The sequence below is a fragment of the Photinus pyralis genome, unplaced genomic scaffold, assembly GCF_008802855.1.
Source record: "Photinus pyralis isolate 1611_PpyrPB1 unplaced genomic scaffold, Ppyr1.3 Ppyr1.4_LG4, whole genome shotgun sequence".
NCBI lineage: Eukaryota > Metazoa > Arthropoda > Insecta > Coleoptera > Lampyridae > Photinus > Photinus pyralis.
The window spans coordinates 45,524,713-45,538,978 of NW_022170511.1; the positions used below are offsets into that span (position 1 = coordinate 45,524,713).

The window sequence follows — 14,266 nt, forward strand, 5'->3', positions numbered from 1 at the left end:
GGGCTTCTAGTTCAAAAGTTACAGCCCTTTGAATTTTCTTACGAAATTGGTTTCTAGTCCATAACTTTTGATTGAGAAGTCCGATCGAAAAAGTACGAATTGCTTTAGATTCTACGCACCAAAATTAATAAGAAAAAGTGTTTTCCCGAGAAATTTTGGTGCAGTCAATTTTTGGTAAAAAAGGAAGGTTATACACTGTCTTTTTTTGAGCCCCGAAAAAAAAATTGTCTCAGATCGACCCGGAAAAAAAATGTTCTTATAGAATGTGGCCTGTAGAATCCATAATTTCAAACAGTTCCAAGATTGGGCTACTAGTTCAAAAGTTACAGCCCTTTGAATTTTCTTTCGAAATTGGTTTCTAGTTCATAACTTTTGATTGAGAAGTCTAATCGAAAAAGTACGAATTGTTTTGGATTCTACGCACCAAAATTAATAAGAAAAAGTGTTTTCCCGAGAAATTTTGGTGCAGTCAATTTTTGGTAAAAAAGGAAGGTTATACACTGCCTTTTTTTGAGCCCCGAAAAAAAATTGTCTCAGATCGACCCGGAAAAAAAATTTTTTATAGAATGTGGCCTGTAGAATCCATAATTTCAAACAGTTCCAAGATTGGGCTACTAGTTCAAAAGTTACAGCCCTTTGAATTTTCTTACGAAATTGGTTTCTAGTCCATAACTTTTGATTGAGAAGTCCGATCGAAAAAGTACGAATTGTTTTAGATTATACGCACCAAAATTAATAAGAAAAAGTGTTTTCCCGAGAAATTTTGGTGCAGTCAATTTTTGGTAAAAAAGGAAGGTTATACACTGCCTTTTTTGAGCCCCGAAAAAAAAATTGTCTCAGATCGACCCGGAAAAAAAATTTTCTTATAGAATGTGGCCTGTAGAATCCATAATTTCAAACAGTTCCAAGATTGGGCTTCTAGTTCAAAAGTTACAGCCCTTTGAATTTTCTTTCGAAATTGGTTTCTAGTCAGGGGCGGGCCAGGTGGAATTGCATAGGTTACGGGCCATTAAAGTATTAGTGTAGTAATGAAGGTGGCGGGGGGGTAGCTCTGCGGTGCACCACAAAAACATTTTTTACTTCATTTTAAAGTACTCCTTTAAGTGACAGCAAATTAAATTCTTTCTTTCTATTCCCATAGCAACAAATAAGTGATATTTTCGTTTGTTTTTGTTTTCTATTTGAACCAATTAAGATAGCTCGATTAGATAAATTAAATAAAGATCAATCCCATAGAAGATTTTTTCAATTTCTCTTTTTGCGGTAGCTAAAGGAAGGTAGGATATATCATCTTTGATTGGAGGTACAAATCCATTATTTCGTCTTAAGTTCAAATAAGATCGTTTACATACAAATGACCTAAGGTAAACTGTCTTGTAAATTTGTCGGTACAGATTTATGGGTGCAAATTCCACTGGAATTTTACACATTATAAATGGGCCTGTGTCAAAAAACTGATTCAAGTAAATATTTGAATAAGTTTGTAATTTGTGTGTTTGCACAATTATTGCCAATGTGCACTTGAAGATATCATGGAACTATTATCTATCCAATTAGCAAACATGAGTTGCTTCCAACGGTAATTATGTAAATATTACCTTTATTGTATCAATTAGTTTGGGTACTCAAAATGAACCACCACCGGGGCCATGTCAATTTAACTCTAGAACTGAACATGAACACCCAGAAAAAAGATTACGCCTGTAGAAAAGAAGAGATGGTCCTCTACAAGATGCGAACTCCATTCCAAACATATTTCTTTTCCTACAATTATTTTTCGGAGTTCAAGACGCAACTCAGAATTTGAGTCCTTTCCTCCTTTTCTACACTTTTCCCTTATGCTTGCTTTAAATTTTTCAATTCCGCCGATTTTTGTGATCACGTCCCCATCTGTTAGTTTTGATCCTTGCTTAAATTTTTGTCCGCCTTTGAATTGTTATTCGAGGAAATCCTTTTCTGACTTCCCTCCCGTACAAAATACTCTTCACCTTGTCAGAAATTGCCTCGGTTAGTTTACTTACGTCTTCTTTCCCTTTACACTCAATAACAACCCCTAATTTTGTTTATCTTACTCCATTAATTTGTACCCCGTGATCAATAGGATTGATTTTTTCCTTTAATTATTTATTGGCTTCTGATGCTAAAACCTTTTCATTAACTGGAAGAAAACTTACGATACAATTAACTTTTGGTTCCGAAACTCTACTGTTTATAGCACTTTTTTCCGTTAAAGACGCGATAGTATAAAACTAATTGATTTTATCTGGAATGGGCTATTTATTCATAGGTATTTACTAATTAAGGTATACCTACTTCGTACTTCCCTACCCTTATTTTTTACCCGAATATTGATGAAAGAAAATTATGTTTTTCAAAAAAGAGAATGTAGACGTTAAGTAAATGGAAGATTCGACAATTTTCAGAGCATCCCCCAAGGTGTTGGCAGTTCTTCGCATAATTCCATGAAGGAGTTCCTGCATGTTTGTTCCATATTCTTCTTCTATGTACTATCATTGATTATTAATCAATGGTACTATGCACAAGTGCTATTGCATTGGTTTAAACTATCGCTATCATACTTTTCATGGTCCTCATGTTGTATAAGCGTACGCTGTGAAGATTGCCCTAATTAACACACAAAAATATAATTAACGTTGGAAATTGCTTCTGGGAACATTTCATTTATTTCTTCCTCATACTAAAATTGTCTTGTCTGCTTCTAATTTCAGTACCACTTCCTTGAATTATCTTCTCCCCGTTCTCGACAATTATCATGTCAGCTGATTGCACTATCATTTATAAAACACAAACGATATTGTATCTTTTTGCGTAAAGAAATTAGCATTCCGTATGTGTTATTGGTGGTTATTGTGATAATTATTCTAAAATTCTGCATTTCATTGAAAAAATGCTACACATACTACAACGAGAAAGAAAAGAAAAGCGTATGTTCAACGGATTTATTATACTTTTTTATAAAATACTATACGAGTAGGTACGCGGAAAGGATCCAATGAGCGAGTATTCATTTCGCTTTTGTTAATTAATTTAAAAAATTAACACAAATTCAAGAGATTGTACATTCTAATAATTTCGAGGTGTAGAGGATAGTGTTTTAGAAAACATTTTTTATCTGTAAAGTATTTAGGAAGAAGGAAATCACAAGAAGAAATCCATATAGAAACGGTAATTCGATAATGGCAATTCATATAATTTTGACCGGGAAAAGGTCAAGCCCTTGTATTTACTTTCACTTGAACGGATATTAAATTACCATTTTCTATTAGATTTTGCGACGAGGAAATTTCAATTAAGTGCGGGAACATCGCGTAGGCTGCGTAGAAAGCTAATGACTTCTTTCGAGAAGTCAGAACGAATATCTGCAGCCTTTTCTTCGTACCCGTACGAGTTCATAGATAAAGGGATTTGCATTGCACTTTAGGACACAAAGTAGAGGGTATTCTATCGGGAAATCTAATCTGTTTATTAGAAGTTCTCGAAGGGAGATGACGCACCCCTCATGAATACCAACATATCGTAAAATCTGCAATTGTGCTTGTATCATATCCTGAAGCTTTTAGATTTTATCAGTATACACAAAGATGATGTATGCCCTAGTGCGGAAGACCTGCATTTTATAATTTTCCGCTTTTATTTCAGATGTCACTACAAAGCAACAAGGGATTATGCATTCTGCTCACAATTCTCCTGCACTACTTTCATCTAACCAACTTTTTTTGGATGTTCGTCGAAGGTAAGTAGTTTGAACATTTCTCACGTATGCCTGCGACGCAAATCAAAATTATCCACCCCAATCGTTGAGTGTTAATATATGACCGCAATTGGAAATTTTTACGATCTGTAAATGTAAAATACAGAACATCTCTTACAATTTGTACACATCTGCCTCAACGTTTCACCAAATGTGTTTAATTGAGGATGCCTTCAAATTTAACATTGATGAATGTTAGGTAATGGGAATGGAAGACAAGTAGATTAAATAAGGTCTTCAGATTCAAGCGAACGACGTGCGATGCTGCAGTTATTGCAAAAAATGAACTTTATTCATTTTGTACTAATTAATACCCTTAGTACCCTCCTTTAACTATATTGAGCCCAAATCTATTTTGCAACTACAGGTATAATTTTGTACCCATTTTGTAGAAGCGGTACGCTAAGGAGAACTTAAAATGTATGAGAACATCGTTTTCAAGCATTTGCATCTGTTTGTGATGGTGTGCTTAAAGCAAAACTCAATTAATAAATTTATAATTTATGCATGAATTGTGGTTTAATGAAGCTTTCCACAGAATCCTAAAAAATTCAGTTCTGAAAATAAGTGGCTTCGTTTATACCACAAACTTAATTTATTTTCAGAGCGGATAGAAATGCTAAAAGTTTCTAAACATTCAAAACCTCGTATCAAAATTCAATTTTAACGTAGAGTTACGAAAAATTTTGACCTTCTACTTAAAGTATAGATCCGGGGTGGTATTTAAATAACTTGTATGCAGACATTTTCAAAAAAATTAATTAAATTATTAAAATTTGAAATGGAATGTGATAACGTCACGCGGTTTTTACCCCAATCCAGGGTGTCCCGGTGATGATTTCTATCCCTATCATACCATACTGTAGAATCTTAAATGGCATTCTACAGGGTGGGCCATTAGTATGTGGGTGGAAGATGTGGGTTTATTTAACGCACATATTTAAAATTCATTGTCGGGCAATGTTGAAGGACCCTGTATATTATTGCATATTTTGATTCCTTGGTCAATTTTCGTGTGACTTTATGCATTACACATGATATCTAAAATGAGTCGTTTAGCCGCAATTCGTCGTTTGTTCAAAAAGTAGGTGCTCAATAAAAATTGAATATCCCAGTTGTCATAAAACTTAGAAGGCCGTGACTCGACAGCAGTGTTAATAATCATCAAATGCATACTAACATACGCCGAACGGCTATAAAGTTAAACTTCTTTTGCGTTAAAAGAAATCACTCCGTCAATTTTCAAAATTTCAGTCAAAGGTAACTTGACTTTTTAAATGGAACTACCAAGTTTTTTTATTGCATGAAATTTAAGGATTTGAGTTTGATTTAAGCACACCATTGACAATTAACATTCGGGTTTTTCGAAAATAAGGGCAAAATGTTTGTTGCGAATAGTTTTATTTTGCCTATTTTTAACGATCCTTTATAATTTTATATTGCTGTCGGTCTGTCTGTCCTTGTCCATAATAACTTCGTTCAGAAACGTTCGATCGCTCTGAAAATTAGTACACATGTTCCTAAGGATATAAGGTCAGCTACGTAGTTGATGGATGCGTAAAGGTCTCGAGAATCGTTCAGTATTCCGTTGTATCGGATTTTTGTTCAATGGATTTTACGTTTACATGCAATCGCATCTTTCTTTTGATTTCTGATATTGAACTTTTCAAGAACCAACCAGAAGGTTACGATGATGAGTAACCTATACCGTGTCGAATTCTGACTTGGTACTTCAATACAGACTTCTAAACGCTGCAAAACAAAATGAGTCCAAAATTATGGTACAAAAATTTGTGGATGTGGATCTGTATACTTGAGAAATCCGAATGTATACACGGTGTCCATTTTTCGAGTGCCACTATGGGGATCTCACTTATCTTAAGAGATAGAAAGTTGGTTAAATGGGGGCAAAGTTGCAAATTTCCGTGCTGAATAAGAATCTGAAAAGAAATTTGAAATATCTTCAATACTTTTGAAGATATCACAAAAAAACGAAAATTTCTGATTTTCGTTTTTAATTTTTTTATGATAATCGTAGTAGACATTTCTAATTAGCACATTATTCGGACACTTTTTAATGGAGATTTCAAATATGGCATCCTGTTTTTAACTACGTTCAAGATGACGGAGAAACACTTGGCAACTTTAGTTTTTCTTATGGGCGCCATATTGAATTTTGACATTTTGGGATTACGTCTTTTTTTCTCTTTACCGTTGTATATCACACACAGTGGTTCAGTATCACATTTTTCCTAAAAATACAATTTTTCATTTTTTGAGAAGAGTGCTTTGGAAAAACAAAACGTTCTTTTGTTGTCAACAAAAGTTTGACAGTTTGATGCATCTGTCTGGTTGCAGCGTTGTCAGAGAAGTAGAAATTCGATTTTCATCTCAACCGTTTGCAAAATTGCCTGCTCACATTCATTGGGTCTATGACCATATTGCTGTCTACATCTTTTAAAAGAACCATATTCGCCCAAGTTTTTATGCAGCAAAGAAAAATACCTCAAACTAGGTTGTTGTCGCTCTGGATAATGCTGCAAGTATGTTGCAGTCATGTGGTAAATTTGGATCATAACTCTTTGTTCTGCACTTGAAAAAGGCATTTTCGCATTGCAACTAGCATAAACCTAAATGACACTACATGAAATAAGTCAACCTTTTGTTCACAACAAAAGAACGTTTTGTTTTTCCAAAGCACTCTTCTCAAAAAATTAAAAATTATATTTTTAGGAAAAATGTGATACTGAACCACCATGTGTGGTGATATATCGTTGTAAAGAGAAAAAAAGACGTAATCTCAAAAGAATAAGAATAAGAAAAACTAAAGTTGCCACGTGTTTCTCCGTCATCTGGGAGTTATTATAAACAGGATGCCATATTTGAAATCTCCATTAAAAAGTGTCCGAATAATGTGTTAATTAGAAATGTCTACTACGATTAGTTTATCATAAAAAAAATAAAAACGAAAATCAGAAATTTTTGTTTTTTTGAGATATCTTCAAAACTATTGAAGATATTTGAAATGTCTTTTCAGATTCTTATTCAGCACGAAAATTGGCAACTTTGCCCCCATTTAACCAACTTTCTATCTCTTAAGATAAGTGAGATCCCCATAGTGGCACTCGAAAAATGGACACCGTGTAGATTTGGTGATAAGGTGAAAAAGTAGTGGTACAAAATTTGACATCTGCTGTATAAATACTTTTCCAAAACTTATCCAAAATGAAACTTAATAGTTTTTCTAGATGGGCCTGGTCATTTAGGCAAGTCGGAACCGTTTCAATTGATCAGTTTTAACGTTCGTCGTTTGACATAAGTTTGTCACTTCCGCGCCTTAAAACCTGCATTGTTACGATAAAGATGAGTAATACCACATAAACTTTTGCATATAATTTCAGACAAAACCGATAAATATTGAGCACAATCTGAAGGAAGCATACTCTCTTTTAAAACCTTGCCAAGTTCGAGAAGTCACTCGACTTTTGTTCCCCCATTTTATCTAATGCGATTCTGCCATTTTATGCTTCGTAAGCACGCCGCCGTATGCAGAGATGAATGTTTGTTAGATACAAATCAAATGAAATGATAGATGAGTTCTGCTGTTTGCATAAAAATCGCATCATTTGATACGGAAATCGTAGCGGAATGTTGCCGGCATTATAATAAATCTCAAAAGAAATGTATGGGTAAACATTTACAAATGGTCGCCTTTTTGCACTCGACCGAAAGAAGTTAATTAATCACTTACTTTGATTGCAGGTTTATATTTGCACATTCTCGTCGTGAAAACCTTCACGGGGGACAATATTAAATTACCAGTCTACGCTATAATCGGTTGGGGTGAGTATATTTGTTAACAACCCCTTCGCTTAATTATAAACCTATTAGAATACCGCATGTTAATGTGTTTTAATTAACTGACAAACTTTATTGATTATTTGTATAACATACCACGCCTCGTATTCGATTAAAATTTAAGGGTTCTTCTCGCTTTAGGTTGTCCAATGGTCTTTGTGCTAATTTGGGGGATTACAAGGAGCTTTTCGCCGACTGAGAACGATAGAAAGGTAATTGTTAAACGAGAATGTAATTAAAACTTTAATTTCTTGTTAATACAGCGGTCAATTTTCAATTAGAGTTTCGTTCACGTTTTATTGACAGGAAACTTAGTGATGTTGCTTAATCGGATAAGGTTTTCGTTTCGTTTACAGGCCGGAGAAATTATAAGAAGTTGCCCCTGGACACCGCACGTTTCCGATTGGATTTATCAGGTACCGGCGATGGCAGTTCTTCTATCAAACGTCGTCTTTATGGGGGTAATCATGTGGGTACGTAACAACGGTTTCATTTTCGAAAACAATCGGTTAAACATTTTAAGATCAAGCGAAGACATAATAAATCTCTTTTAAAATAGCACGTTTCCGATTTCAAAATCGTTAAACGAATTTTATAAAGGTAACATAAATCCGCCGATACTCCCGCGTTAAGAAGCTTTTATGACGGTCTCTTTCGCGTTTTATGGTTTTCCTAAACAGGGAAAGTCAACGGATTTTTTCCTTTCTAAAAAATTGTTCCATTTTCAAGTTAATATGCTTACAAGAAACGAGGGTGTTATATCTTATGTAGGTGGATAGATATACGTAATTTATTCGGGACACCGTGAAATTTAACGAGTTTTTCTTCTGTAAATGTACACTTGGCTATATCTAAACCAGAATTAACTCCTCACGCTCTCTGCTTGTCGTACGTTGTTATTTCTGAGATTCTTTTATTTTTGATTAAGACGGGGTACCTATTTTGTGAAAGCTGTTTTTTTTGCAAATTCCCACGTACGTTCAGACTTATAAATTGTACACTCGCCAGCTCAAAAGGACAATACGCTGCTATTTAAATTTGTATTGCAGTTTGCAGTTCTGTTTTGATCGATTTTGGAATTTAAAAAGGTCAGTTCAAGTGGCTTATTTTCAGTAAATTATGCTAATCTCAAGATGGAAATGAACCTTCTAAATCCTTGATAAACGAACTCGTCCAAGCTCTCGGCCTTCTATCTGTTGTCGAAAACAGAATTGCCACTTCGTTTTTGAGTTATCGTGCGGAACGACGGGCGGTCGGACACACAAACACAACGAAATCAATAGTAGGTGTGCTAATTGTTGTTGCTCGGTATATACTAAACATTGTTCAACACTTCCTGCTGTTTAAGCATATAGTCCAGTTTCAACTTGTCAAATATTGGAACCTGTTTGCAGATTAGTGATACAATACTGTGCAATACTTCAAAATTTTCAGAAATCCTGGTAGAATATGAGTATTGATGGGTCGCCTCTAGCAAATATGCCCGAGAATAACTCACTCCCTTAACATCCCTAAAGGAACAAAAATGACATAACAAATTTATGTACTCTTATAAAAATTGTTATTAAAAAATAAAAAGAGAGAGTATGGCTTAAAAAGTGACATAGGAGTAAGTTTTACCCCTTAATGTCGGAAAAGGTAACCTTCAATCTATGTATAACTTGACAATGACTACCTATACCTATATTCTTTTCTAAGAATTTTTCCGGGAATAACAGTTGGATGAAACTCACCCATACCCTCACCCCTAAAATACAAAAGTTTTTTTTTTATAAATAAATATAAATAAAGAAGCTAGTAGTTTTCTTGTCCTTTAACCCCATTTCTTAAATAAATAATTGTAAATACATACAAATGTAGTTTTCTTACCAACCCCATTTTCTTAATAAGTTATTATAAAGTAAGCGACGTGTATTATTTTTTATTATTAAGTTGAACCACGTAGATTTTATAAGAGCTAGCAGCTCCCAATATTTGAATGTTTCGGTTTTCAATATAATTTATTTTCTCTTGTTACATATTTAGGTAATTATGTCAGAAGGCGAAAAGGGACAGTGACTTAAGATAATGGATCTTTAGCCAAAAACAAAGGTCCAGTGATAATATGCCACCCACTCTGGCAGCTTTAAAACCAGCAATACAGCAATCTTCCTTGTGCTCCTGACGAAGTATTAAATTTAGTAAGATGCTCATGTTCGAAGAATAATTGCTCCCAGCCCTGAAACAGTGCCACTTTCAATGATGGTGTTCTGTGCTCATGTGAAGGTAATGTTGATTTTTGTGCGAATGTCGGGGAAATCAACTTGGATTCAGAAGATTCATCGGATAAAGCATCTTTGGACTGACGGATGAATCTTTGAAGGATGTTTCTTTAAACGCGGTTTGTTTATATCTATTTTATTTGTACTAAACATTAATAAAAATCTATAAACATTCATGAGTCTTGTTGCTTTTTTAAAAATGTGTTTGCTTTTTTACTATTTTGAAAAATATTAACATTTATAGCCCTTTATTTTCCATCTTATTTTTAAAATGACAACTTTAGCGCTTCGGCATCTAATATAATATATGACTTATTTGAATGTTTTCAACCCCTAATAACCTAAGGGTTGGAACTAGTTGAAGTCTTTACAAGTTTTGAACGTTTTTGTATTAATAAATACTACTCTTTAAATTTAAAATATATTCGAAAATATTTTACGAAGCCAATTCACAATTTTAATAAGGGGTGGCTAGAGGGGTTTGTTTCTGCCCTCAGACGCACTTGCGGCCCATCCATTCTCGCAATCTGCCAGGTATTTTGAAAATGTTAAGGTATCGCCCAATATTGTATCAGAAATCTGCAAACGGGATACAAATTGAGGCCGGACACCGCTTTATTTTGGTTACTTAAGGTGTATCATTAAGGTGTACATACGTATGGAAATGCTAGCATTAAGTAACGCCGGTTTCAGTTCAGTCCTTTTGTTCTATCAAAAGGTTCGTTTTACAATTTTCATATAGACGAAAAGCCAGTGATCAATTTTAGGTTGACAAGTCAAAAGTCGTGAAAATTCACACAGTAAATAGTCTATACCTATGCCAGGCTTAACTGCCCTAAAATTTTAAGGAGGGTTAAAGTATCAGCCATAAAATTTTGATAATATTCTGTATTCATATTATTTCCTATGCACAGATATGGCGAAAATACGCACATTCGCAAATTTAAATTGCAATATTTATCTTCATCCAAGTTGGCTTGGAAACAAAAGAACATAACAAGCGATAATTAAAATAATAATTAAATTTAACGTTCAATGTAAGTTTTTACATTATCGGCTTGACCTGGAACAATACAACGCGCAAGAAGTTACAAGGTCTAAGCATTGCATTGTATTTGACGTGGTGTAATTCTATTTTAATCCAATGCAATTCAGTTTTCAATTGCCACATGTCTGCCAACAGAAGAAAACATGGATTTTTCAAGAAAGTTGCTAACTTCAAATAAAAATCAAATTTTGATTGCATGAAGAAACATGAAAATTACAAAAATAAATAAGATTAATAAAAAAAGTAATCAGTGCGTCCCTCAGCACCACAGTTGTCACCGCTATATTTTATTAGGTTGGTGACACAAAAACAACTAGATTTATCCATAGAATTGCGCGGTTCATGCAAGGAAAATCGCTTTGAACTGCGTATGCCTTTCCACAATTTCTATTGTATGCAATTGCAATTTTTATTGTTCCATGTCAAGCAGGCTTTAGATAAAAAACGAAGTTCCTAGCAAGGTAGCTTTTTACGTGACAGTGTTTTTCTTTTGTTTCAAAGCCAACTTGGATGAATATTGCAACTTAAATTTGCGAATGCCTGTATTTTCATCATTTCTCGGCTTAGGAAACAGATATCAAAATGCGGTTTTCACTGATAGTTTAATTTTTGCATTTTATTTGATAATATGTAATAATATCGTTCCATGTAAAATTTTCAAGAAAATCTGCAAAGTTTATGTTAATGTCAAACCGCGCCCTCAACCATTTAATTAACCAGATTAATTTTTGTGCAATAAAAAGGTTCAATACGAGGGCAGTTTGATATATATGTCAGTGACTTTTTGAATGAAAGATATTTTTTTTAGGTATAAAACCGTTTTATTACTCTCCTTTTAGCTCGGTACCTTTAGTCCACCGTTTTTCTCAAGTCCCTTAAAATAGGCGTTTGTTTCAGTAATGACCTCTTCAATGGACCCAAATCTCTTGCCATGGATACGTTTTTCATGTCCAAATATTTATGTAAAATGTAACGTGTCCGATCAGTTGAGATACCTACAGCTACCTCGCGCACTTTTGTTCTCCGATCTTCCAATAGCATTCCATGAATTGTATCGACGATTTCCCTCGTGACGAGCTCTTTTGGGCAACCTGAACTCTGGTTAAAATTCAGGTTGTCGACTTTTACTAGCTGTCCAACACGAACTAAATGGCGTAGCTTGCCCAAAATTGTACAGTAGTACGCACAGTGCTTCAATTTAGAACAGTGACGATAACCGTTTTTGATTGGTTGTTGGTTCCGGTCGCCATATTGGGACTAAAATACTATACTTCGGTGTAGGAGTTTAAAGTGTCACCTTTTTTTTTTTCCGAAAAACAGCTTTCATAGCAATCAGTCGTTTAACCCTGCTCACATCCCAGCCCATGTTCTGTATTGTCTAAGGAAATGTATCAAATGTGTTTTACAATTTTTCTTTTTTTTTTAAATGAAAATTACAACCTACAATCGGTGGTTCGTTTTGTAATGAAAGCCCTGGGTACACACTACTTAAAGGTTTCTATACTTAGGGCGGATAATTAATATTTATAAACCTTGAAAAAGTTTTATCTCGTGAAACTAGAATACACGTATGTGGGTCTGAGATTTCTCCAAATATTAAATTTCCGAAATAAAGTTTCCCTTCAATTTTTTTCCTGTCCCACAAACTTTTTCGTGGCATTCTATTATAAAGTAGAAAATATGTGACAATGTTGTCGTGTTCCCGTTTAAAACTTGATCGATCTGTTTGCAAAGAAAAAGTTAATGCAGTTCATCTTGTGTGTATATCCGTAAAAGCAGCAGTGTAGAGTTCTTCGAACGAGTTTTTGGTTGTGCCACTTTTGACAAATGAACATTACATGCCCTTTAATTACTATATGAAGGGAACTCAACTCACTCGGTTGCGAATTCAATTGTTAGCAATGTAAGCGAATTTTCCAGGTCCTGATCACAAAGTTGCGTAGCGCCAACAGCGCCGAAACTCAACAGTACAGAAAAGCGGCGAAAGCTCTGCTCGTCCTGATTCCATTACTCGGCATCACATACATTCTTGTCATAGTCGGACCGGCTGAAGATGGACTATTCAAAAGCGTTTACGACATCGTCAGGGCCGTTTTATTGTCCACCCAGGTTTGTCCCTTGTTATCTTTAGTAAATACTAACGCGGAAACGTTTTAGGGTTTCACCGTCGCCCTCTTCTACTGTTTCCTTAACACGGAAGTGAAAAATACGGTGAGGCATCGCTTTAATAGTTGGCACGCCAGACGCACCGTTGGATCTCAAAGGGAGTCGAGATATAGTGGCAGAGATTGGTCGCAGAGATCGAATCGTTCGAGGGGAGAAAGCTTACGGTAAGTTGAATCTGATCTTTACTAATAAAATCTGACAACCCCTATATTGCGAGACGTTTATGAACATCGTGCAGATGTAAATCGTTTCCGCCCTAATTCGCGATATGTAAATGTCGCGAGTCTCAATTGCTTGCAAACGCTTCCAATGCTTTTCTTACAAAAAATTCAGTAGCGGGAACTGCAAGTGGTTTGTGTGTCGGTTGATTGCGTCACCTCTTTACTCTCTCTCACCACAGCTCCTCAATGATTTTGAACTTTCTGTCCGTCCGTCTGTTTTGTCGCTAGTGGTCTATGTTTGTTTGAAACAGTTTATTCTGTTTCTGAACACACTGACACTCTGGTGGCCGTTAAAGTAACAAAAACTGAAAAAAAATCACTAATAAACCAACAGTAAAACTTTTATAAAACGGACGCGTTTTGAGCAAAGCTCTCTCATCAGATTCTGTTTAATCTAATTAAAGTGGAAGTAAACGTCCTGAAGGACCTAAAGGGCGCCCCTGGTGATTATTCAATAGATAAACGTTTGTTCTTGCAATAATGTTGAAATTTTCATAACGATCTAATTCACTCTTTTTATCTATCCCAAGGATTGAGCCATGTTCTTTTTAAAAAGCTGTTATTTAGCATATTTCATGCCAATATTCTCTGTTCAAGATCATTTCTTAATACTTAAATTATTGACTATCGTACATTAAATTGTACACGTGAATTAAGTGTAGGTAATTGCATTTGAATCATTCAAGGTTTTATTATCTGAATTTCCAAATTGGTTGTGCAACAGAATATTACATATAATAGTATATTAAGAGACAAGTGTATAATCAAGTCTTTAAAAAGCACCACTTTCCTCTCTAGTGAGGAAAGTAAAAAACAATTGCTGCTTTAATTTTAATAATGACATTTAAAATTGAAACATAGCTAAATCTAGATTGCTATGTGTCAAACTTCATTATTGCATAAGATAATTTTTCAGTTTTGATTGTAGTTTCAGAAAAAA

General features: G+C 34.7%; 1 protein-coding gene across 6 annotated transcripts in view; it reads left to right on the forward strand.

Annotated features, from left to right (window-relative positions):
- Nucleotides 1–14,266, forward strand: part of LOC116168431 (diuretic hormone receptor-like) — a 57,642-nt gene that overhangs the window by 40,813 nt on the left and 2,563 nt on the right. For all 6 annotated transcript variants that reach the window (XR_004144767.1, XM_031484258.1, XM_031484259.1 and 3 more), the window contains 6 exons: nt 3,661–3,754; nt 7,535–7,615; nt 7,772–7,842; nt 7,987–8,103; nt 12,860–13,048; nt 13,097–13,269. Coding sequence is in view for 5 of the 6 variants with exons in the window: in XM_031484258.1 (XP_031340118.1) it covers nt 3,661–3,754; nt 7,535–7,615; nt 7,772–7,842; nt 7,987–8,103; nt 12,860–13,048; nt 13,097–13,269 (725 nt within the window). In the remaining variant the exon portion in view is untranslated. The remainder of the gene's footprint in view (nt 1–3,660; nt 3,755–7,534; nt 7,616–7,771; nt 7,843–7,986; nt 8,104–12,859; nt 13,049–13,096; nt 13,270–14,266) is intronic.